Here is a 23,237-nt window from a genome sequence, read left to right on the forward strand (position 1 = left end):
TTCTCATCTATGAAGAGAACAGGGTGCCGATGGTGGACACCCCCGGTTTGTTCTCTGGCGAATGCCAGTTGAGTGGCACGGTGCTGGGCTATGAGCACAGATCCCACTAGAGGTCATCGGGCCCTCATGCCAACCTCATGGAGTCTGTTTCTGACAGTTTGGTCAGAAAAATGCACACCAGTAGCCTGCTGAAGGTCATTTTGTAGGGCTCTGGCAGTGCTCCTCCTATTCCTCCTCGCACAAAGGAGCAGATACCGGCCCTGCTGCTGGGTTGATGCCCTTCTATGGCCCTGTCCAGCTCTCCTGGCGTGTATCTCCTCCATGCTCTTGAGACTGTGCCGGGAGACACAGCAAACCTTCTTGCAACTGCACGTATGGATGTGCCATCCTGAAGGAGCTGGACTACCTGTGCAACCTGATTGGACTGCAGGTACCACCTCATGCTACCAGTAGTGACAAGGACACTAGCAGAACACAAAACTAGAGAAGAATCAGTCAGGAAGGAGAAGGAGAGAGCAATTGACCTATGGCTAAGCCCCGCCCTCAAATGCGATGAGCCAATCACAGTGCGTATAGCCATTCCCATACACTCGGACATTCTCTGCCTGGACGTCCATTGAAATGCATTACAGAACGTCAGTTTTGTTCGGTTTAATGAGCTTTTTCGGAGATTTGCAGTTTAAAAATGGTCAAACTGTGTGCATGGGGTACATGCAACTCCGACACAAGGTATCCTGAGAGGCTGGGCGACGGGGTGAATTTAAACCACATCTCAACCGAGAAAAGTGTCTCCTTTGGATAAAGTTGTGCGGTAATGCTAGACCACAACATCAACTCAATGTGAATAAGATTAACAATGATGTCTACATCTGTTCAAAGGTAAGTCAACATTGTGTTTGAGTCAACAGCACTTTAAATATGTACCAGCACTTTAATTTCAACGAGTAGGCATGGCAAATTGCACAGCTCAGATGAGCAAATATCTTTTTGCACATTGGTCCCCATCTGGTTACCAGTATGTTTTTTTAATGCTGAATGTTTCACTGTCTTTTATGTATTTTTGTTTGTATGTTTCTTGCTGTTTATGCAGCAGTACCCTGTCTCTAATCCAAATTTCTCCCAAGGGAGACAAATAAATGAACTTTGACTTTGACTTTGACATATTGTCACTTTGCTGGAAAGAAATAAAGTTATCTTTAACATCTCTAGCTAACGTTAGCTAAAGTTAGCCTAACGTTAGCTCCTAGCTGCCTTGTTCATCATGTCACCTATTTTGTTCTAGTTTTTGTACTTTGGTGATCGTACATCATTGTTAGCTGTTGTCCAGAGGGCTCTAGTTAAGCTAACGTTAACTTCTGGAGCTTAGCTTCATTAATTTATCTGTAATCGCAGAGATAACAAAGGTTGGCAAACGTTATGCTGAATGATTCAGTGTAAATACTGTAGCACCAAACTAATGGAGAGACACTCTTGGTAAAGATGGTAAAAAGGCCGTTATCCTTTTCTCATATTCTGAGCCAAAAACCTTAACTTCAGTGGCACTTTAACTTGTCTTTGATGGCAACGGCAACGAGATGCGGTTCACAAGCGTACACTGTGACCTGTAAATTTTGGCTTGTAATTTAAGCTTTTCATCGACCTTCTCAACAATAAAATGATGAATATATCCCTCCAATGCGTAGTTTAGGCCCTTTTGGTTACTTCTCAATGACATCTGATTGTTATGTCTCCAAAAATCATCAGTTGCCTCCTGTGAAATGCCGTGTACTGTGACACCTGCCATAGCGCCGGTCACTGAATGTTAGTTTGTCCGAGTGAGTGGAGGGGGGCGTGGCTTAGCCATAGGTCAATTGTCTGTAACCACATGTAAAACCATTCCCTTTTGGGGATTGTCTTGCTTTTGCCTCTCCATTGCACCTGTTGTCACTTTCATTTGCACCAAAGCAGGTGATATTGAATCACAGTCACTTGTGCTTCCTAAATTTTGACTGACTTGGTGTTATATGTGATGATTAAGTGTTCCCTTAATTTTTTTTTTTAACAGTGTACTTACTCAACGTTACATGGCATTTATTTTTTCACAACTTTTGGAACTGCTCCGGCAGTTTTTATTTGTAAAAATAACCTAAATATAATATCCTGAATGTTTTTATTTTAAGTTAAGTGACATTTGTAAATATCTGATGTTTTTGCAATTTGCAAAAACAATTTCTGAAAAAACTTTTTAAAACAAAGCAATTAAGCAATTAATGACACGCCATGCTGGCAATGACTGCCTTATTTGTTTGTATTATTTTTTCTACAGCAATATCTCCAAACAAAACTGTATTCATGAAATTATTTTAAATTGATACATAAGCTATGTGCAATGATTCACATTCCTCTTCACATCTCGTAAACTATAAAGGCGTGTGCAGAGTAATGTTCTGTCTGCGTGTCTAAATCAGTGAAATACTTTTGGTAGCCCTTCAGAGGGAGTCTTATCAGTCTTTATCAGTCCCATCAGCTTTTATCTTCTTCTCTCCATCTGACCTGCCCTTAGTGCAGGACGCAGTAAATTTTAAGTGCCTTTCTACACCTTGTGTGTGTATGAGCGTATATCCGTGTTAATGTCACGTCAAGGCCATTGTCGTCAGTGATCTGATTGCAGATAATCTAATCTCTGATCTAATCTGATATACATCACGTGCTCCACTGTAAAATGAGGAAACAAAGACACCCTAGGGAAACTGTCCCAGTGGCTAACAACAGAACTGGGAGAAAAAAATGGGATACAACAAGATGCTGAGCATGTCACCTTGACCCCTTACCAACTAGCTTCTATAAAAACTTTATGACTGCATGTCTGCTGACCTGCTACACATTCTTAGCCTTCCTCATTCATCAGTCTTTGCAGCGTAGAGATTTCCTATCATATTCAAGTGTTGTGTTACCACTCTGCTGAAAAGCTTTTGGTAAACCAACTATAACACTAATTCTAACAGTTTGCTGCTCTGCAGAATTCTGTAAAGGTGTATCTGCAAACAACTGACTGATAATCACTTCAGTTGTTCTTTTATCTCAGACATGTATTAGGGTGTCACATACCTTGAACTACAACTGACTGAGTTAGTTAAAACAAAATAGACGTTTCGTTTTGAATTTTAAGCTATTGTTAAAGTTTTATGATTCATTTTCAAAATATGGTTACCACACCCAAAACAGAATGGAAATGATAAATGTCCTCAACAGTCATGGTCAGCTCAACTAAAATCAGCTGTGTCACACTAGTGATCATTATGGTGAGTCATGGTTAAAGGACATGAACATGTGTAGAATAATTTATTTTAAATGACTCGTTTTGTGTTTTATGTTTCTGTCATAAAAATCCCACCCACATTATGTAACCCAATAAAAAAGGAAAGGTTCAGTGGGTGTGAATAGGTTTTATAGGCACTGTATTCAAAGTGGTTAATCTAGACACCAAGAAATATCATATCAAGAGGTTTTTACAGAATAAGAATACATAAAACAGCTTTTGCTGAAAATAAAATAAACGGCTGGTTAGAAAAAGGCTGTTTCAAAAAGAAAAAGATAAAATGACATACACTTTAACAGATTTCCCAAAGCCCAAAGACATGTAGGAATCTGCACACTTAAATAGTCTAATGATTTTAAGGGGGAATTATGAATTATTATTGTGCATGGATATGAAATTATTTTTCCACAGAGTTCCGTGCAGATGCTAAAAAGTCTTAAAAAGCATTCAATTAATTTATCTAAAAATAAGGGCTTAATTTTTGTTAAAATGTCTTAAATCTATCTTTCAGAAGTCTTAAAAATGCTGAGACATGGGAAGTATTATTTTATGAATCATGTTTTTCTGATGTTTCATTGAAAAATGTCAAAAATTTGTAACATTTATTTATTTTAAAATAATTTACCAAATGCTGCTCACATAACTGGATGACATGGAAATTATTATATACAATACAGCCATTATTATCCTGGCTATTTAATGAGTATTTTGTAGCATGACTGAAACCAGTACAAGGCAATGCATGCAAGCCTCTATATGTCGGTTCATGTGTCTTTTTCTTGTATTTTGATTACTGTAAAGTTGGTCTTGAAATTCTAGTCTAAACTCTAACTTGTCTTAAACTGTTTGACTTTTGAGTCCAACAACATAACTCATATTAGAGCATGTAGCTGAGGAAATAGTCCTCCTTGTAGGCCAAACAAGAGAGGTCAATTAAAATTCTGATTATTATTAATCTTAATTATGACTTTGCAAGGGCATAGGTCTTTTAAGGCAGAGTCCTACCTTAAAGTTACACACTATGGCTTCCAGTACATGAAACTGTCATAGTTCCTATCTACATACTTTTGTGGACTTTTGGTCTGTGGCTGTTTTTTATGGCTGTGACTCATTAATAGAAAACTCAGTGCTACAGCATGCAATGATAATTAACGCAGTAGTTTGCTTTACTGCACTTTGGGGAAGACCTTTTCCTGATTCAGCAGGACAATGCCCCCGTGCTCAAAGCCAGGTACATGAAGAGTTTTCAAAGTTTGGTGTGGAAGAAGTTAACTGGCTTGCAGAAAGTCCTGACCTCATCCCCACCCAACACCTTTGAGATGAACTGGAATGCCCACTGTGAGCCAGACCTTATTGTAAAGCCTCAGATGCAGTTTAACATTTCATGACACTTTTCATCAGTCAGTCTATTTTATTATCAGACCACACTAATGCTCATGTGGCTGAATAGCAGTACATCAGCAGCCAGGTTTGAAATATGGTGAAAAGCCTGAAACCAGAGGAGTGGAAGCTGTTAGAGTAAAATGCCTATGGTTTGCAACTGAGATGCTAAACTTGTGTACCCGTGTGCATCTGTCTGTATTATGAAAATAGTGTAAAAATTTAATATAATGCCTAACTATGAAGTAAATGGACAATCAGCCAAACCAGCAAAGGAGTGTTTTGCATTTTATTAGAAAATAAAAGCCTCTGAAGCAGTTTAGATGTATAGAGTTTAGCAAGTCTCAGTTCCAACCATTTAGAATAAGCTGGCCTCTAGTCAGCTTTGAGAGGTGTCCGCTAAAATGATGTGTCCTGTCACATGGGCAATGAAGCATCTCAGGAGGTAGATCCCCCAAAACTGCAGGGAGCTGTTGCAAAGAGAGAGAGAGAGAGAGAGACAAAGACAGTCATGTCAATTTTATCGAACATAGCACCAAATCCTAAAAAGTTATCTAAAAGTTATCTAAACAATCTTTTCATATAGTGCAGGTCTGGCACTATACTTTTTAATTTAATTCACAGAGACCCAACAATTCTCCCATGAGCAAGCACTGGTGATAGCAGTAGGGAATAACTTCCTTTACAAAGCAAGGTTTAAGGAAGCTTTTTAATAAGCTCCAATCACAAACCCCAATGACAATTTTCAGTTTTTACTATATGCAGTGGAACACCTGATAAACACTTTGCTGAGCTCTGCATCTAAAATCCAATGGGATTTCTTTGTTACATGAACTGTAGTTGCTCTCCTGAAGTTTAATTCTAACCGTGTTGTTTTCTTATGCAAAGAGAAAACTGACTTTTGACTTTTATTAACAGCTGCACATTTCAAGTCCAAAACTGGAGTTAGGTGGTCCATTCCATCCAGGTGTTCCATGTGGGAACATGTTTTTTTTTTGTTTTTTTTTCCTATTTTGATTCATTTTATTGTTGTGATTTCTTGGAACATTTTTTCTTCATCTTAAATGTCCTAAATAAACTTTGATTGGTGTAATAAAAAAACAAACTACAATTACTGCCTCGCAGTTGGATGCCTATACGCTAACCAGTCAAGTTGCACTTACAGTTTACCTCCATGTGTGTGAAAACATGGATGCTTCACACACATCTTCCCCCCGGCAGCACAGAAGATTGCTTCACACACATCTTCCCCCCGGCAGCACAGAAGATCTATACAATCAGCACAGTTTCAAGGTGGATACCCATGATTAGTGTCACCAATTCAGTATCTGACCAAATGTCTCCTCTTCTGTTCCTGAGATATGGTGTTGAATAATGGCCAGAACATTATGATGCCAAGTTGACCTTTGATCTTTTGAATGTAAAATGACATCACTTCATCACTATATCCTTTTAGACACTTGTGTGAATTCTTACCATAATTAATGTATGAATTCTTTACTTGTGGCAAAAAACATGTTTTATGAGGTTACACTGACTTCAACTTTTGACCTTCGACCACCAAATTCTAATCAGTTCATTGCTGAGTCCATGTGGACGTTTGTGCCAAATTTGAAAAAAATCCCACAAGGTGATTTTGAGTTATTGCTTTCACAACAACTCTCATGTGCACAAAGATGCACTTGTGCACGCACACAAGTGAAACAATATACAAAGCTGGATTTAAAAAGTCTTTTAAAAAAAGACAGCTTTGTAAATGTTTCATGAGAAAGGAAATGTATTTGACAAGTTTGGGGGACCACAAGAAAACACACAATGCGTTTTAGTAACTCGGATTGATTTAAGAGCGACAAACTCAGACAGTGTTTTGTAGGGATGAGCGAGTATACTGTTATCTGTCTGTTCCAACCAACTAAAACTAAATCACCTGTATCCATATATATCCATACTAAAAATGGGTGGAGTTTAAACTACAAATAGGTGATACTTCACTGGATGTTGTTATTTAAACCTGAGACTGATATGGGTGGATCAGAAGTTGCTATATGTATTATTTATTAGAATAAGTATCTGTATAGATATTGACACAATACTTTTACTCATAAAAAGTACATTATCCGTACTGGATACTCATTTAATCCACATATTCAGCTCAACCCTGTTGTTGGTTGTATGCATGACTATGTTACTGTAATACAATTATACTATGGAAATGTACAGTTTGCTGAAGAGGGGCCTGTCTCAGAAAGCCGGTTTAACAAACTCTGGGTCTAACCCTGAACTCTGAGTCTAACCCTGAACTCTGAGTCTAACTCTGAACTCTGAGTCTAACTCTGAACTCTGAGTCTAACTCTGAACTCTACTCTGGGTCTAACCCTGAACTCTACTCTGGGTCTAACCCTGAACTCTGAGTCTAACCCTGAACTCTGAGTCTAACCCTGAACTCTGGGTCTAACCCTGAACTCTGAGTCTAACTCTGAACTCTGAGTCTAACTCTGAACTCTGAGTCTAACTGAACCCTGAGTCTAACCCTGAACTCTGAGTCTAACCCTGAACTCTGAGTCTAACTGAACTCTGAGTCTAACCCTGAACTCTGAGTCTAACTCTGAACTCTGAGTCTAACCCTGAACTCTGAGTCTAACCCTGAACTCTGAAGTGCAACACACACCGGCGCCATACACCACGCGTCAAAACGCTCGCCTCCATTATATTCTATGAACAAACCCACACCACACCCCAGGGGCTCTGCTTCAGCCCACTGCTCTATTTCCAGTGCAGCTGGCGCTGCGAGAAAAGCCTTTAATGTACGTCTCGGCCGCCGTAGTATCAACTCAAAGGGATGCTTAACGTTATTAAGTTCTTCAAATTTTTAATAAGACGAGTCTAACTCTGAAGTCTGAGTCTAACCCTGAGATGGATTCAGAACAGCTTATCAAGGTCAGTTTAGTCAACTCTGAGTATGTTCACTCAGAGTTAAACTTGTGCACAGTGAAGGAATAAAGCCATCATCAATGGAGCTCCAATACTACGATTCAGATAAATAGATAAATAACAAATAAATAAAAGGCAGAGCCTCCATTTTAATTTGGTCGACGTAGAGATATTAGTGCATGTATATGCAGACTCTGCACATTTATATATAAAAATAGCCTGAGTCAGAGGGGAGAAAAACATTAATAAGTTAACACAATAAAATTTCATTTAGTGCTGTCCATTAATTCATCATTTAGGCCATGGGCCACATTACATTTTAAATCTATTTCTTCAGCTTTAATCTGACATGGACAAACCACAGGAGCTAGCAACTGAGGAGGAAAAATATAGTTTAAGATTTAAAAAATTTATAAATCAAAAGACATAGAGATAAAGCTGTGCCCTCACAATCTGATCTTTTAATAATGTGGTTGGTGTTTCACTTAGAAAGTTTGGAGGTTGAAATACTACAGTGGATTTTAAATTTTACAATCTATTTGGATCTTTGGCTCAGCAGCATTCAGTGGCTTTATTTCAGTGTCTTTAACAAATGTTGTGAATTTAAGCATTCACTACAATGCTGACTCAGAGTTTAAGTTACCTCTCTTTCTGAAACAGAAAACCCAGAGTTTCCCTCATCTTAGTGTTAACTAACTCAGAGTTTTCACAAACCCCGCTTTCTGAAACAGGCTCCAGGTTAGCATGTAAGAAGTGCCCCTAAAACATCTTTAACAGTGTGAAAAGATCAAAAGCCAACAATTCAATAGTCTGTCTCCAAGTACTTTATGAAATCCCAACCTTGTCTGAGGATGAGCTGAGTGCCATTTAAAGATTAAAAGATTAAAGTTCCACTGATTGTCACACACCTGAGTGTATGAAATTTGTTCTCCGCATTTGACCCGACCCATCCCCTGAGGGAGCGGTGAGCAGCAGCGGTGCCGCGCTGGGGAATCATGTGGTGATCTAATCCCCCAATTCCAACCCTTGGAATACAGGATGGTGTTATACACCATCCTATAACACAAATACATACAACATTTAAATAAGTAATTTCCTAGAACAGCATGAGACTATTTTCAGCCATTGATTAACACACACTTGGTGTGCTAGTCAGTATCTGTGGCAGTAAGATAGTGTATGTGGGATTGAGTCAAAATAAACTCCAGTGTGTGTGTGTGTGTGTGTGTGTGTTCATAGTCATGAAGGAACATGTCACCCAGTACAACAGTCTGGCTCACTGATGTGTTTTTAATAGTTTCTGGACTACAATAAAGTTCTATGGCACAGGAGAGTAAGAGATATCAGGCTTTGATATGAACACACAACACTTCTAAGTAGAATCAATTCATGGAAGAGTTTTTTGTGGAGTTTGTTAATGATAAGAGACAGAAAATATCACCAGCCTTATTCTTTAAGCCGTCAAATACAAAGTGTGGCTCTCACCTGACCAGGAATGGCTGAGGGAAGCAGCTTGTAGTATGTGTTTTCACCACATCCTGAAGATTCATTAAGTTTTTCAACAGTGTTCCATGTCCACATTTGTCAATCTTTGTCACCACCATCTGCACAACAAAATATTTGGCACATTACAATTCTACACTCATGTACAATATGCATAACCAGACTTACACAAGTTCTTAAAAAAATTTAAAAAAAAAAACACAGCAAACAGATAGAAATACCATCAGGTACCAGGTGATCTTCATTTTATCCCAATTTCCTAATCAACCAATCCACAGCTAAGAATACTGCACTATGCCGTCTCTGGACATAAGGATTTTAGCTTTTGTATGATTGGTCTACAATTGTCTTTCTCCTGCAAAGTGATTATATTATTAGTATACAAGTTCTATAAGAACTGCAGTTTTCTAACTTGTCAAGGCTTGCATATTCCTCATGTGTATTCCCACAAATGTCAAAAGTTGCAGAGTAGGAAGTGGAACTCTGAATAGTTGAGTGTTTATTTTCGTCGTTTGTGCGTCTTTTGCACAGATTACATTAAAATATTACTCTTATTGGCTTTAACTTGCGGAGCTTGTCTCTGAGCAGTGCAGTGAAACACCATGTGCCATGGATGACAGCAAAATGCAAGAGACTCTCACACTGAGCTGAAATGAGATGAGTGCTTATAACTTAGGTTAAAAACATAAACAGTCTCATGCAGCATTTTGCTGTATATAGTATACAGTGTGTTTTGTTTGTTTGTTTTAGCTTGTAATGTGATAGACAATGTTCTTTTATGATAATAATTGTTTTTGAACAAAAATAATCTCACACAATATATTAAAACCAAAAATTACCTCAAGCAGGCTAAAAGAACTACTTAGTAGAATCAGAAATGTAATTTAATCATGAATAATTTGAGAAATTTAGTTACAATTTTGAGAAAATTAAACATTTTTGGAAAAGTCAATCAACAAAATGTGGGACACAAGACTATTAAAATGGAAAATTCAATATGGAGCACAGAGAACAAAAAAATAATTTGCCGACCATTTAACAATTAACAATAACAATTAACAGTTAATCTTATTTTTGACTACATCACTAACTTTGATTTTAATGCTAACTGAATACAACACATGACTGTCACACACATGCACAAGGAGGTGGAGGAGATAGTGACAATATTCTGAGTTTCACAAGCAACATCTAAGGAAAATCTGCAGGTGCAGTTTCCATGTGGGCCTGTCAATCAGTTAAAAAATGATTGATGATCCCAATACACATCTTTGAGATCAGACTGGGACATCCCTACTATAGTCACTACATTACAACTTACTGAGCTGCTGTTGTACTGTAACTTATCCCTTATCAACAACTCAGCAACAACTTTTTTAAGTCGGTTTTAGGTTTGAAAATGACCCTTTCAGCTCGTCTTCATGCTTCCTTCGCCTTTAAGCACTGTGAGTCCATCTTTGTTAAAAGCTGTACTGTCACACCCTTAATAATGGTCAAAGTGTTTAATAACCTGAGAGCATTAATAATTGACTGTACAGTGCGTAGAGAGTGGGGGTGCTTCATTACATCACGACAGCGCTGGCATTTCAGAGGGGACAGCAGTTTTTAAATAGCTGAGTGAGAACGTTCAGCATTAATTCAGTGTGGACATAATGATGAGGATTTGTAAGAGCGATGAGTAAAATGTGAAAAGGACGAGAAAAGCTGGCTGACATTATTGCTTGCCATCTCCACCAAATAGCAGAAGAAAAAAAATAATAATAATAACACATTTCCAGCATTAACAAAAAGCAAGCTGCTGTTTCTCAAGCACAAGTTTAAGCAAACTACATTTCACCTGTGCTTACACACCTGTTTTAATGATTTGTTTTCACCCCAGATCATGCAATCAATTATTTGCTTGTGTTTGAAATTGGTTGGGGTTGGTGTGGCCAGTGTGGCACAGCAAATGTTAATGGTGCAGGTTTGTTTTCAGGTTACAGGCAGGCACAGGCAGGCACTGTGTGTTCTCACATAGTGTGTTGTAGAGCTTCTAACTTGCGTGTCATAACATGCCACACATAACAAACAGCTATTTGGCAAGAGACTTGTGTAAAAACAAAACAAAAAAACCCCTGATGTCTGGGTCACATTGATGCAGCATTTATACAATGTTTTTAGGGCTGCAACTAATGATCATTTTCATAATCAATTAATCTGTCAATTTTTTTCTTCTATATTCAATATATTGTTTGGCTTATACAAAGTCAAATCATCGTGAACAACAATTTCCTAAAGCTCAGGGTGATTTCCTCATATGTGTTGTTTTATGCAACAATCAGTCCAAACCCCAGAGATTAACCTTTAACAACTGTAGAAGACTACCACAACCAGAAAACACGCACAGTTTAGACATTGGAGAATTCTGGCATTTCCTCTTGAAACAAATAATAAAATACTAATCAGAAGATTATCAAAATAACTGATCAGATTATATTATTATTGCTTGGTAGATTGATTTTCTATAGATAAATTTATCAATTAATGGACTGATCACTGTGATTCCACAATGTTTACAGAAATAATCCATCATACTCAAAAGTCATTTGGTAATATGAGATGGTGACTCACCCAAAATACAAGTTACAGGTTGGTGACCAGAGAACATCTTGCTGGCTGACCGTCATTTGAAGTATGAGTATCATAATAATCATGACTGAGATTACATGGATAAAAGAAATATAATCTCTATTTGGGTTATGGTCCAATATGTCCTTTTCTTCATATCCTCTGCTTTCAAGATAAGATCTTATAAAATGATTCACTCAGAAGTCTTTTTCAACTAAATATACACAATGTTGCTAAGTTTCAATAAAGCGCGCGCATGTCTGTGTGTTTCTTCAATACAGGTATAATAACTGTTTGATAAAATCTGACTTCACCACGCATACACACCTAGAGGGGCCACCTTAAACACCAGTTGCCACCTGCCATTAACCAGAAGAAGAAGAGGGAGAAGAGTAATGTCAGTAGAAGCAGTAGTAGTAGAAAAAGAAGACGAGACCAGTCACTAATGCAAATGGTAATGTTTTAATGTTACAACAACATTAAAACATGCTAATAAAGTTATTTTTAGTATGACTGTTTTGAGCACAGATAACAGCACAGGGCTACCCATGATTGAATTCACCACACAACCTTAGCTACAGTAGCTGTATCATTGACTCATTTAATGCTATGGTAAGTTAGCAAGTTAACATGAATGATGAACTGGCTATTTCTTTAGAATGACATTACATGACATAATTAAAGGTAATGTGAATAGGACTGATTTCTGTCCAAGTCAGATTTTTGTCTGCAATAAATGATCCCATGCTACTTCACAAAGTCATGTCTGTCTGTTTTTGGTATTGTTTTGATTGAGAAATGGCAGAAATAATCAACTGTGGGTGTAAAACTTGAACAGAAAATTCTGATCACAGTTAACATTTTTGTTTTGTCTATTTATGCTGTTTACATTGTCAGCTAACACACACTTACAAAATGTTTACATGGTCTGTACAAAGAGTTGATGTCCTGCCAGAATTAAGATTTCTTCGTCTGCTTATTGTTTTATTTATTGACTTTTTAATTCTAAGTGTTTTAAATCTACCTAGGATTTGTAAAAATGTTCTGCTGTTTGGCAAATATTGTCATGTTCTGACAATAAATAAACCATGTTTTTTTTTTTTTTTTTTTCACTTTCACTTCCGGAGCAAAAATCAGCCTTTCAATATGAAAGAAATAATGACCTGACTTTTTCGTGATAATTATTCATATTGACTGATGTGAATATCTTTATCCTGATAACATTTTTAGCCATATTGCCCAACCCTAATTTCAAGTACGAGTGGAAACACCAGAAATATGCTAAAATGCCTTTCTCCACAACATGGGCTTAAATTCCAGGAAAGCCATGTATTTGACACTCTACAGGAGCGCCAATGCTTCCCAACTGAGCAGCACATTTGGTACCCAGAGTAAATATCTAATGTTACAATAACATCAGCACCATGCAGGCATGCTTAGCATGTGTAACTTTGACTAAGTGAAGCTAAATGAAAACAAATGCTCTCCAACGATTCTCTTTTTTCATCTATTTCGTCTGTGTGTGTGTGTGTGTGTGTGTGTGTGTCCTACCACATATGGACATCTGGTCTCCTCACACATCTCCAAGGCGATCATGTCAGCCTTCTGGAGACCAACACTGCCATCAACCAGCAGGAATGTCCTCACCAGACTGAAGGAAGTAAAGATACATTAGCCAAGTTTTATATGTAACAAAGGACAGGCTCATGAATATGACTGGTGAGACATTTCAAGGTCTTCCACGGTCATAAAAATAAGGGTTTACCAGCACAGATCTTCAGATGCAGAAGATAGGGCCAGTAAAAAAACACTGGTACACATGACATCACACTCTAGTCTCTTGGATGAAAGATGATTTTTTTTTTTTACTCTGCAGGCTCTGCGAATGTTTCATTCATCATGACTTAAGTAGTTGTAAATAACAAACGCATTCTAAATGACAGTGGCGTGACTACACAGCACCACCTTGTGGACTGGGTCACAATCTACAGGTAGCACAATTCAGTTCCACTGACTTTATTTGTAGCATGGCCTCATATTACAGTCATGGAACAGAAACAAACATATCTCACAAAAATTAAGTTTGTTTCCATACAGACCATTTCTGGTTCGGCTGCAACTGTCCAGAAACACAATCGCAAGCTGCATTTTTTTCTTCTTCTCAAAATGGAATGTACATGGAAGAGGAGAGGGAGAGACAAGTACTTTGGCACCAGAGTAAATAGTTCACCCATTCGAATTGGGACTTATCTTGCCAGCAAAAAAAACAAAAACAAAACAAACAAACAAACAAAAAAAACAACAACTTAAAATTGTAACTTACGAATACACTAATTTCATTTTGGGGGTGAAACATTATCCTTAAAAGATTTATATTTATGAAATAAATATGAATTATAAAATATTTTGAGATGCTTTCATGTTTTTTTTGTAAACTTGCCCTGTACCATCTTGTCCCATGGCAAGAATTCACAACTTAAAATTAAAAAATGTCAAAAGCCTTCAAAATCTAAAACTAACCATACATACAGATAGCATTGGTGTAAAAATGTACTGTTATAATCATCTTTGTTTTAATATATATTTTTTGTGACAATATTGGCCCTTTAATGATGTGTCCGAGATTTTTGTCAACTCTGTCGGATTTCGATAAAAACATCATTTAATCAGGCAGAAAAGGGTCAGCTATATCATAAGGACTCCTGCCTCACTTTGTGGTTTCCAAAAAGGTGGATATGCTGCTAAAGTGCTAGTAAGCTTTCTATTTTTTTGATCAATTCATTAAAGGGGAACTAATGTTTTTTTTTCAGCCTGGGCCCTATTTTCCGATCTACTTTTGTCTAAATGAGTGATAGGATGTTCAATATTTGACATTTCTCCAGTACGAAGCTAGGGCTGACCTGCCTGCAGCCCGTGAGCGTGCGCTATATTAAATAATAGGGTATTCAGACAGCGTCAAACAACGCCAAAATACGTCCACTAAAAGTGCATTTTTTTCACACAGATAGGCTCGGATTGTTAGTATAGTTATCCGACAACATAACGGAAAGGAGAAATGAACGTCTGTGTTTACCTTTAGCTCGATTTGGACATGTTCTTCTGCCTGTTGCAATTTTAGTATATGTGCTACCGAAGTAACACTGCTCCCTCTCTCTCCTCGTCTGCTCTTCAGTTTCAATGAGCTCTGCAAAATCGGGTAAAAATTCAGACATGTTTGTTGTGGCAAGTCAAAACACTCAGAGAGTGAAAGTCTGGCTCTGAAAGAGATTTGAGTTGTTGAAGGAAGTTACCGCTGGAGTGACCTTACCAAACGCAAGGAATTACTCTGTTTGGAGTAGTCATGGCTGAATTTTTACCCGATTTTGACCAACTGGATCTGGATGAGACATTTGAATTTGATGACCACCCGTATTTAATGTGTTATGTGACATATTCAGAGTAGTTTCATTATCATCCAACTAAACAGCAAAAAATACTCTATACCAATGTCACATAGGCCCATAGCTCAGTGATACCTGCACGTAATTTAAGTCTCTGATGACGGTGAATTTTTGGATAGTGTTTTCAGTGTTTCTAGACTTTCCGTTTTAAGACTAGAGAATGTCATTTACATCCCACGCCACTAACATTTTACTGTCTATTATTCGCAGACATTTTTGCTACTGTTTCATCTCATATCATATGAAGCAGCCTACTTCAGTCATGATTCTGGTGATGTCTCTCATAATTAACAACCCCGCCCCTTTTACATGAACACGCTCGTGGCTGGATAGGAAAATCCAGAGTTGACTGAACTGGTTGCTAACCAGCTTTTTAGTACCAGTTATCCAGACAGCCAGTGTTAGGGTTAGTCAAACCAGATAGCGAGAAGATATCCTGGGTTGAACTGGATTCGTCGTAGAGGCCTCAGGTAGTTTGAGTTGGAGACTCTAGCTATAGAGGGTGGGACTTTTTTAAGCTACATGTAAAAGGTTTTACCATTAGAGTGGGAAAAGAAATCATTAGAAGTAAGAAAAGCAGATGATTTTTTTAACACAAGAGGTCAACCTCATTGAACAAATACTGCAAATGTATCAATATAGGCTTCCTTTTAGGTTGCACTTATAAGAACTTCATTACACTTCTGCCTGAGGAGACAAAATGTAAACAAGACATTACAGAAGCCATGTTGATGTCATACGCTTTGTCAGTAAAAGACAAAAGACAGTAAATGCCCGTGTTTCTGAGTATTATTCATTCTGCCTGAAGTCAGATCAAACTTGTGTGTGAAGGTAATGTTCTGGAATTTGCTGGCCCAGTGGTAAGTTTTTGAGTTGTGCAGTGTGGTATAGGTCTGATTCACATGGTGTTTCCCCTTTTGTATTTATTGCAGGGTGGATAGTTAATGGCAGTCTTACTGTGGCCCTCCACACATCAGTCATATGTGTATGAGGGCTATTTATTCTCTCTGTGCTGAGACCATGTGACTCTGCTCCATAAACACACAGGACTTGCTTCCCCCAGGCAGCTAACGAAAGTAAATGTCTTACTTTTTCCTTGTGTAAAGATACGGCTCTACCATATCCACAAAGTCTTTGGGTGCTCTGTGTCCATAGCCGGGCATGTCAACGATGGTGAAAGCTTTGCCCACTCTAAAGAAGTTCATTTTCTTTGTGTGACCCTGGGGAGGAAATACAGAGAGAAAGATACATGAACGCTAAGGAGATGTCAAGGAAAAATAATGAGTTAAACTCTGAGCAAGACAAGTCATATGCTGATATCTTTGCTTCTTTCATTTTCATACAGATGAATTACTTCATCACTGCTACACTGGTAGCAGGTGTGAAGCCCATCCTAACTTCAGCGAAATGCAATGTTATCATTATATTCCACACCGCTGTATATGAATAGTGTGTCATTTTAATTATCATTATTTCCAAAAAAAAAAAAAAGAAGACAAAAGTATTTTCAACACTGCAACTAAGGTAATTTCAAGGGTAACAACAAATAGTCAACATGTGTGAAAATGTTCAAATTAAAAGGTACTCAAACATTCTGTATGTGACAGTCAGAGCATTAATATAGCAGCAGACTGCTATTTACTATGTGTAACCATGTGCCACCTCCATGTTAAGAGCCGTGTCCATAAAAGTCATACACTCTGAATTGGCATAGAGCCCCTTTAATAATGATGTGAAAAAAGAAGATGCTTTATACATAGCATGTATGTAACTAAATGAGCATTGATAGGGGTAAAAAATCTGACTCAATGTTGACTTTTGACTCAAGATCTGCTTACACAATCTACTGATGAAGAGCATTAAATGCAGTTTCAAAGTGCAGTGAAAAAGCTAGTAAGTAGACCTTGAGTAAAGATTATTTTGTCCAACTACTTTTAACAAGTTTGAGTGTGAACTTTCACTATATTTTTTAAAATTTCAAATTTTCCACTAAACTTTTTTTTTTTTCGCATTTTAGTAAAATATGCTTAACTTCTCAATACTTAACTTTTTCAAGTTGTCCAAACAATCAGTCCCAACAGAACTTTATCTACATAATGTAAACTAAAATTAGAACTGTTTGGATTTAGATAGAATCATTTCATATCACATTGGTTTCCTGGGTGGTATGGTGATACAGTGGTTAGCACTGTTGCCTCACAGCAGGGTTCTGGGTTCGAATCCTCCAGCCGACTGGGGCTCTTCTTACATACGAAAATAGATACGTCTGTTTCAAACATTGTAAATGTCACTGCCCTCATACTTCCATGCTTTCTTATGATGGCATGGATAAAGTCAATGGCACTAGAGGGTGGAGTCAAAAATTTCGTACGAGAAACAAGGTAACAGTGGAGGAGGTCGTAACAATGTACCTTTTAATGAGGGAAACATTCTAGATGGCGGTGGTCTGTGAGGCCATTAAATACAATGCGACAGGTGGACAGAGAATTCCATTTACCATATTACTGACGCATTCTGTTCCGCCATTTTTTTGATAGTCTTTGTCATCTCCTATGGTCCTGTCTCGCTTGAAATATGCTACACTGTCTCCACGATCTCTGGTGGTACTGCTCAGTTTCATCCATATCTGCAAGCTGTCAGAAAAAGTGCACAAATATGGATGAAACGAATGCAGAGTATGGACTAAAAGGCTCCATCTCTGTATGTATATATATATATATATATATATATATATGTGCCTGATGATGAACACAAATGAGCCTTTAGTCTGCATTAAGATATCCCAGTTTTGACTCATGATCCAGTTTCTTTTTGTGAAGGCTCGCAGTACTCTTATCAGGCAGGGAAAACTTGAACGAGGTTTATTTGAGATTACAACAACAGCAGGTAAAGTCATTCTAACTTATATCTCGTCAGGTCCACTTATGACTTGATATGCGAGATAACATTGTGTAAACTATACATGCCAGACCTTGAAATTCAAACACACACTGTATGTCAGTTAAGACTACTCACTGGAGTTTTGGAGACTCGGACTTCTACCTCAGGAGTCAGTGAGAAGAGACCTTTGATGAGGGACGACTTGCCCACGTTGCTTCTGCCAATGAAACACACCTGAAAATACACAAAACTTCCTCTGAGTCCTTTTATTTTGAATTCTTTTTATTATTTAATTACACCTTACAGTTACTTTTCTAATGATCTTGATAGTAATTCAATGATCTGTGTGAGTCTGTGCTGAAATATTTTCCTTAAAGGTCTGTCAGGTTTTCAATTTTCAGTGAACATTTTTACCAGCACACCTGTTCTGACCATTAGTGCTGCTGCGGCTGGCTGCTACCATTTTGCTACTGCAGTACCAACGACCGCCAAGTCCCACGGGACATGACATCGGATCATCTATCTCTCAGACACAAGACAGATGGATAGAGGCTCATGCTGCCAGTAAGCTACAAATACATCATCCTCTGACAGAGCACAGAGGCAGAGTGGTAACTAACTCAGCATGCCAAAAAGACCCCGTTGTCTATCAACACAATGTTCCATTCTGAGCCCTCCGGTGAACACGACTGTCTATAAGGTTATAAATCTGCTCATTTATTATCAACTGTCAACTCATGCTTAATTATGTATGAGGCTGCAGGAGGGTAAAGAGACATTATGCTACATTTCTAACGGACTGAGTGTCCACTGTTTGGGTCACGGAAGGGCAATGGGAACAACCTTAAGTTTAAAAGTTGGACAAACTTGATCTGGCTGGTGTTATGAGTCGGACAACAGGAGGAAGCAGGTAGGGAACGGTTAAATCATTTTGAAATGTGAATGGTTTAAGGCTGGAGACTTTGGCCCACTTAATGACAGCAGGTCATTAAAGAATAAACTGGACTACTGCAGTGTGAAAAAAAGTTCTAGACTAGGGATGCACCGAATGTTCGGTAACCGAATATAATCAGCCGAATATTGCAAAAAAAACACACATTCGGTATTCGGTGGAATAGGCCTAAGTGAAAAGCAAGGCCGAATAATAGCGGCACGTTTTGATAACGCAATCAAACAGCGTGCGGTGACGGACGGAGTAAAATGTCAGCAGTGTGGCGATATTTTACTCCGTCCGTCACGACACTCGCATTTGCGATTAAAAATGGTTTTGTGCGGGCAAAATAAATCATTAACCACGCTGTGCGAGTACAGATTTCAACCAGCAGCAGCAATACGGCAGCCATAGTGCTCCGTGGCGCAAGATATTACCGGCGACAGAGAATTCCGGCTCCAATAATGTCCTCTTCTTGGTGTCATGACTGCCCAGAAGTACCTGGACAGCCGAGCCGTGGCAGCACACAGGTATGTTTCGTGTCAGAGGAGAAACGAGCCGTTCACATTTCTCTTTCTGGCAGTAACGGTCCACAAACCTCACCACACTTTAGGGACTGTTCTTTACTTATGGAGGGACTCTTCTTTACTTGTCAGGGGAGGAGGGTGGCTGGTTGATTTTTATTTATTTATTTTATTTTGATGCCCCCATGTTAATCACTTATTGATGCTGTTTTTGAAGTATGAATAAGTCAATAAGTAATTTATTCCACTGAAATATCAGTGATGTATTATAGAAAAGTGATTTATCTTTTTATAAATGACAAACGGCACATCTGCCTCATTTTCGCTGTGGTATCGTGATACTACTCAGAACCATGATATTTTCATTGGTATCGTACCGTGGGTCCCAATTTTGGTACCGTGACAACACTAATCTGGAGGGGGTTCATCTGCAAAAACTAATGAAAAACTAAACAACGGTAATCGGTATTCGGTACTCGGTATTCGGCCAAGCGTTTAATTTTATTCGGCTTCGGCCACAAATTTTCATTTCGGTGCATCCCTATTCTAGACTTGCCAATCTGACAGAGAGACAACATCCACAAGGAGTTCTGCTCATGGTGGAACACAGAGGAAAAGGGTCACTTAGGGGAAAAGAAAAAAAAAAATAGAATTATCTCGTTGTTGTATGTCCCAGCAAGCCAGTCAAGTTGCACTTACATGTGTGTGAAAACATGGATGCTTCACACACACACACACACACACACACACACATACACACACATACACACACACACACACACACACCAGCACAGAAGATATAAACAATCAGCACAGTTTCAAGGTGAACACCCAGGATTAGTGTCACATATTCGGTATCTGACCAAATGTCTCCTCTTCTGTTCCTGAGATATGATGTTGAATAATGGCCAGAAAAAATGCTTTTGTAGAACATTATGATGTCACAGTGAAATTGACCTTTAACCTCTTGGATATAAAATGTCACCACTTCATCATTTTATCCTATTAGACACGTGTGAAATGTTGTCATAATTAGCCTGTGAACTCTTGAGTTATGGCCAAAAACATGTTTTGTGAGGCCACAGTGACCTTCAACCACCAAATTCCAATCAGTTCATTCTTGAGTCCAAGTGGATGTCCATGCCAAATTTGAGGAGACTCCCTCAATGCCTTCTTGAGATACTGCATTCACAAGAATGAGGCAGATGCAAGGTAACAGTGACCTTTGACCACCAAAATTGAATCAGTTTACCATTGAGTCCAAGTGGACGTTTGTGCCAAATTTGAAGAAATTCCCTCAAGGCACTCTTGAGATAACATGTTCACAAGCACAGGATGGGCGGACAGACCGACAACCTGAAAACATAATGCCTCTGGCCACGGCTAGTCATAAAAACCCATAAATGCAGTCATAAATGTCCAGACTTTCTTAATATATTTACAGTAAACTGTATCAGATGAATCAGCAGAATAAGAAAACACATTCCTCACTGTGTTTCACTGTCTGCCAAGGCACAATGCATTCCCTCCTGTGGCACACCACCACAGTATGAACACAGCTACCATAGAATCAAAAGTCATTTAAACTGCAGCTTACGCCAATTAATGCTCTGTTTATGAGGTATCTGTAGCCTTTAGCTTGCACTCAGACCAAAAATAAGCCTTGCATTAAACAACACACGTGTTGCTTCAGGTTACCAGTGAAATATAGAATACAATACAGGACATCCAGCTGGAGAAATAGATCCATGAGGTTGTGTATCAGATGCCAAAACAGTTTATGAGGTAGGATTTTACAACTGTGAAAAAAATGATCACAGCAGCAATTATTTTATCTTTTGTTGCCACAATGCAACGTAAACAATAGAAATACAGTGTTCATGTTACAAAGTTATCTACCAGGAATGTGTGCTTGTGTGTATGTGATCTGTCAACGCAGCAGATGACTTCATGTTGACAACACGGCAGTTTTTTTTTGCAAGGGACCTCTGTGTTGGGACCCTCATTCATACATTTTGGTAGTACTGAACATGACCTAATTGCCAACAGTATGACTGAGGCTGGCTACTGACCTCTGGTGGTTTCAGTGCAGGTACATGGTCCATCCTCTCTGCAGAGACGTAGTAATCAATTTTATGAGACTGTGAAGAGCAGAAGAGCTTTTCTGCTTTAACCATGTCCTCCAAACTGGGATGAAAAAGCTGGAACTCTGTCCTGTCCACAGACCTGAAAATTCATCCCAGTGAGCTAAATAATCAAACTCAGGATATGAAAGAAGACAATACAAAAACATGCACCCCAATTACTCTAGTCACGCATATCAGATGGAGAAACCGAATACAGTACCTGTCCAGGTAAACCTCCAGCTCACTAAAGGGGTAAAGTAAGCTTTGGGCTTTCTTTGGGGGAAGCATTGTGGCTTTCTGAAGTGAAGCAAGTTTATGGACGCTCTGCTGGGACACAGAACAAACTTGTGTCCCGCGCTGTAGCCTCAGGGACAGCCGGAGACAAAACATCTTCCACTGCTGATTTCAGACCTGCCTGCAGGTGGGAAAAGGACAGTGTGAAATTCTTAACTTTTATTTAAGTGCAGCCAGCGTTGTCTTACAAACGCGTTAGCTTCAGTGCGAGATGATGATCAGCCCCTGCTTTACATGGTCGTTCTACAATCCAAAGCACGTGGGGAGTAACACAGTCTGCTATATTCAATACAAATACTTCTTACATAACTCTGATGATAACACGAGGTCATGACAAATGTAAAAGCTTACAAGACACTCTGAAAAGCTAATGTTAAATTTCATGTTTTAACGCTGTCTATAACTTATTTCATAAAAATGTAACACACTTAAGAAAAAGTTTACGTCGTTGCCTACCTAATACTTTGTTCATAAATGTGTGACATTTAGCTGTAAACCTGATTTTGTCCCTTAACAAACAACGTTAAGGTCAAGTGGACGTTAGACTGTCCAGTAAGTAAGCGAAACATTAACGTTACATGTAGCAGTTATAAAACGTTTGATATGAACAACATTTCGAACTGCGGTTTAATTTCACCACTTACCTAAACTCCGACATTTTCATTGCTTCATAATAAAATAACACAGCCTGGTTTGGCTGTAACTGATTGTTATTTTCCGATGCCATGACTGCTTATTACAGATTGCTTTCACTGTCCTCCATGTTGTGTGCAGCGCTCAAATGAGTTCGACTGAAACAACTTCACTCTGCTAAGGGTTCCGATATATTTGTAATTTTATTTAATAAATATGTGGTTACTATTATTTGACTTACTCTATGTAGTAAACCAACTGAAATAAAGTTCGCAATAACTGGTCAGAAAAAATAAAGGCTCTTAATTTTTTCTATTCATCTTTTTATTCTGTGTCGATCCCGCCTATCATTACTGTTATTCATATTTTGTGTTTACTGCGTTTATTCTTTTAATCATATTTAGTTTTATTGGTTTCTTTTTTCTTTTTTTTAAATTGTTTTATATTTACTTCTCATTATCATATGTCCTCTTTCCAGTATGTTTTTGCATCTGATCTCTGGTTTAATTCCTCCTTAATTTCTGCCTGGCCTTAGTTTGGCGTTATTGATTGGCTTCTGTTGTTATATTGCCTCTGGTTTGTCTTGCTTGTTCTTTGTCAAAGCACTCTGCTTTTAAAGGTGCTTACAAATAAAGTTCTTCTTATTATTATTATTCCTCTTATCATTATTATTATTATCATTATTATAAC

At 38.3% G+C, this 23,237-nt stretch overlaps 1 protein-coding gene across 1 annotated transcript; it reads right to left on the reverse strand.

Annotated features, from left to right (window-relative positions):
* Positions 1–4,953: 4,953 nt before the first annotated feature.
* On the reverse strand, positions 4,954–22,694 carry gtpbp8 (GTP binding protein 8 (putative)). The gene is made up of 8 exons (XM_050048373.1): positions 22,559–22,694; positions 21,841–22,035; positions 21,567–21,720; positions 18,175–18,273; positions 16,249–16,379; positions 13,271–13,370; positions 9,095–9,213; positions 4,954–5,148 (listed from the first exon to the last, which is right to left on the reverse strand). Exons 2-8 carry the CDS (start codon positions 22,008–22,010, stop codon positions 5,058–5,060), a joined length of 864 nt encoding a protein of 287 aa, XP_049904330.1. The 5' UTR covers positions 22,011–22,035; positions 22,559–22,694; the 3' UTR covers positions 4,954–5,057.
* Between the last annotated feature and the right edge of the window lie 543 nt (positions 22,695–23,237).

This window comes from Epinephelus moara, chromosome 7 (assembly GCF_006386435.1).
Source record: "Epinephelus moara isolate mb chromosome 7, YSFRI_EMoa_1.0, whole genome shotgun sequence".
Taxonomy (NCBI): domain Eukaryota; kingdom Metazoa; phylum Chordata; class Actinopteri; order Perciformes; family Serranidae; genus Epinephelus; species Epinephelus moara.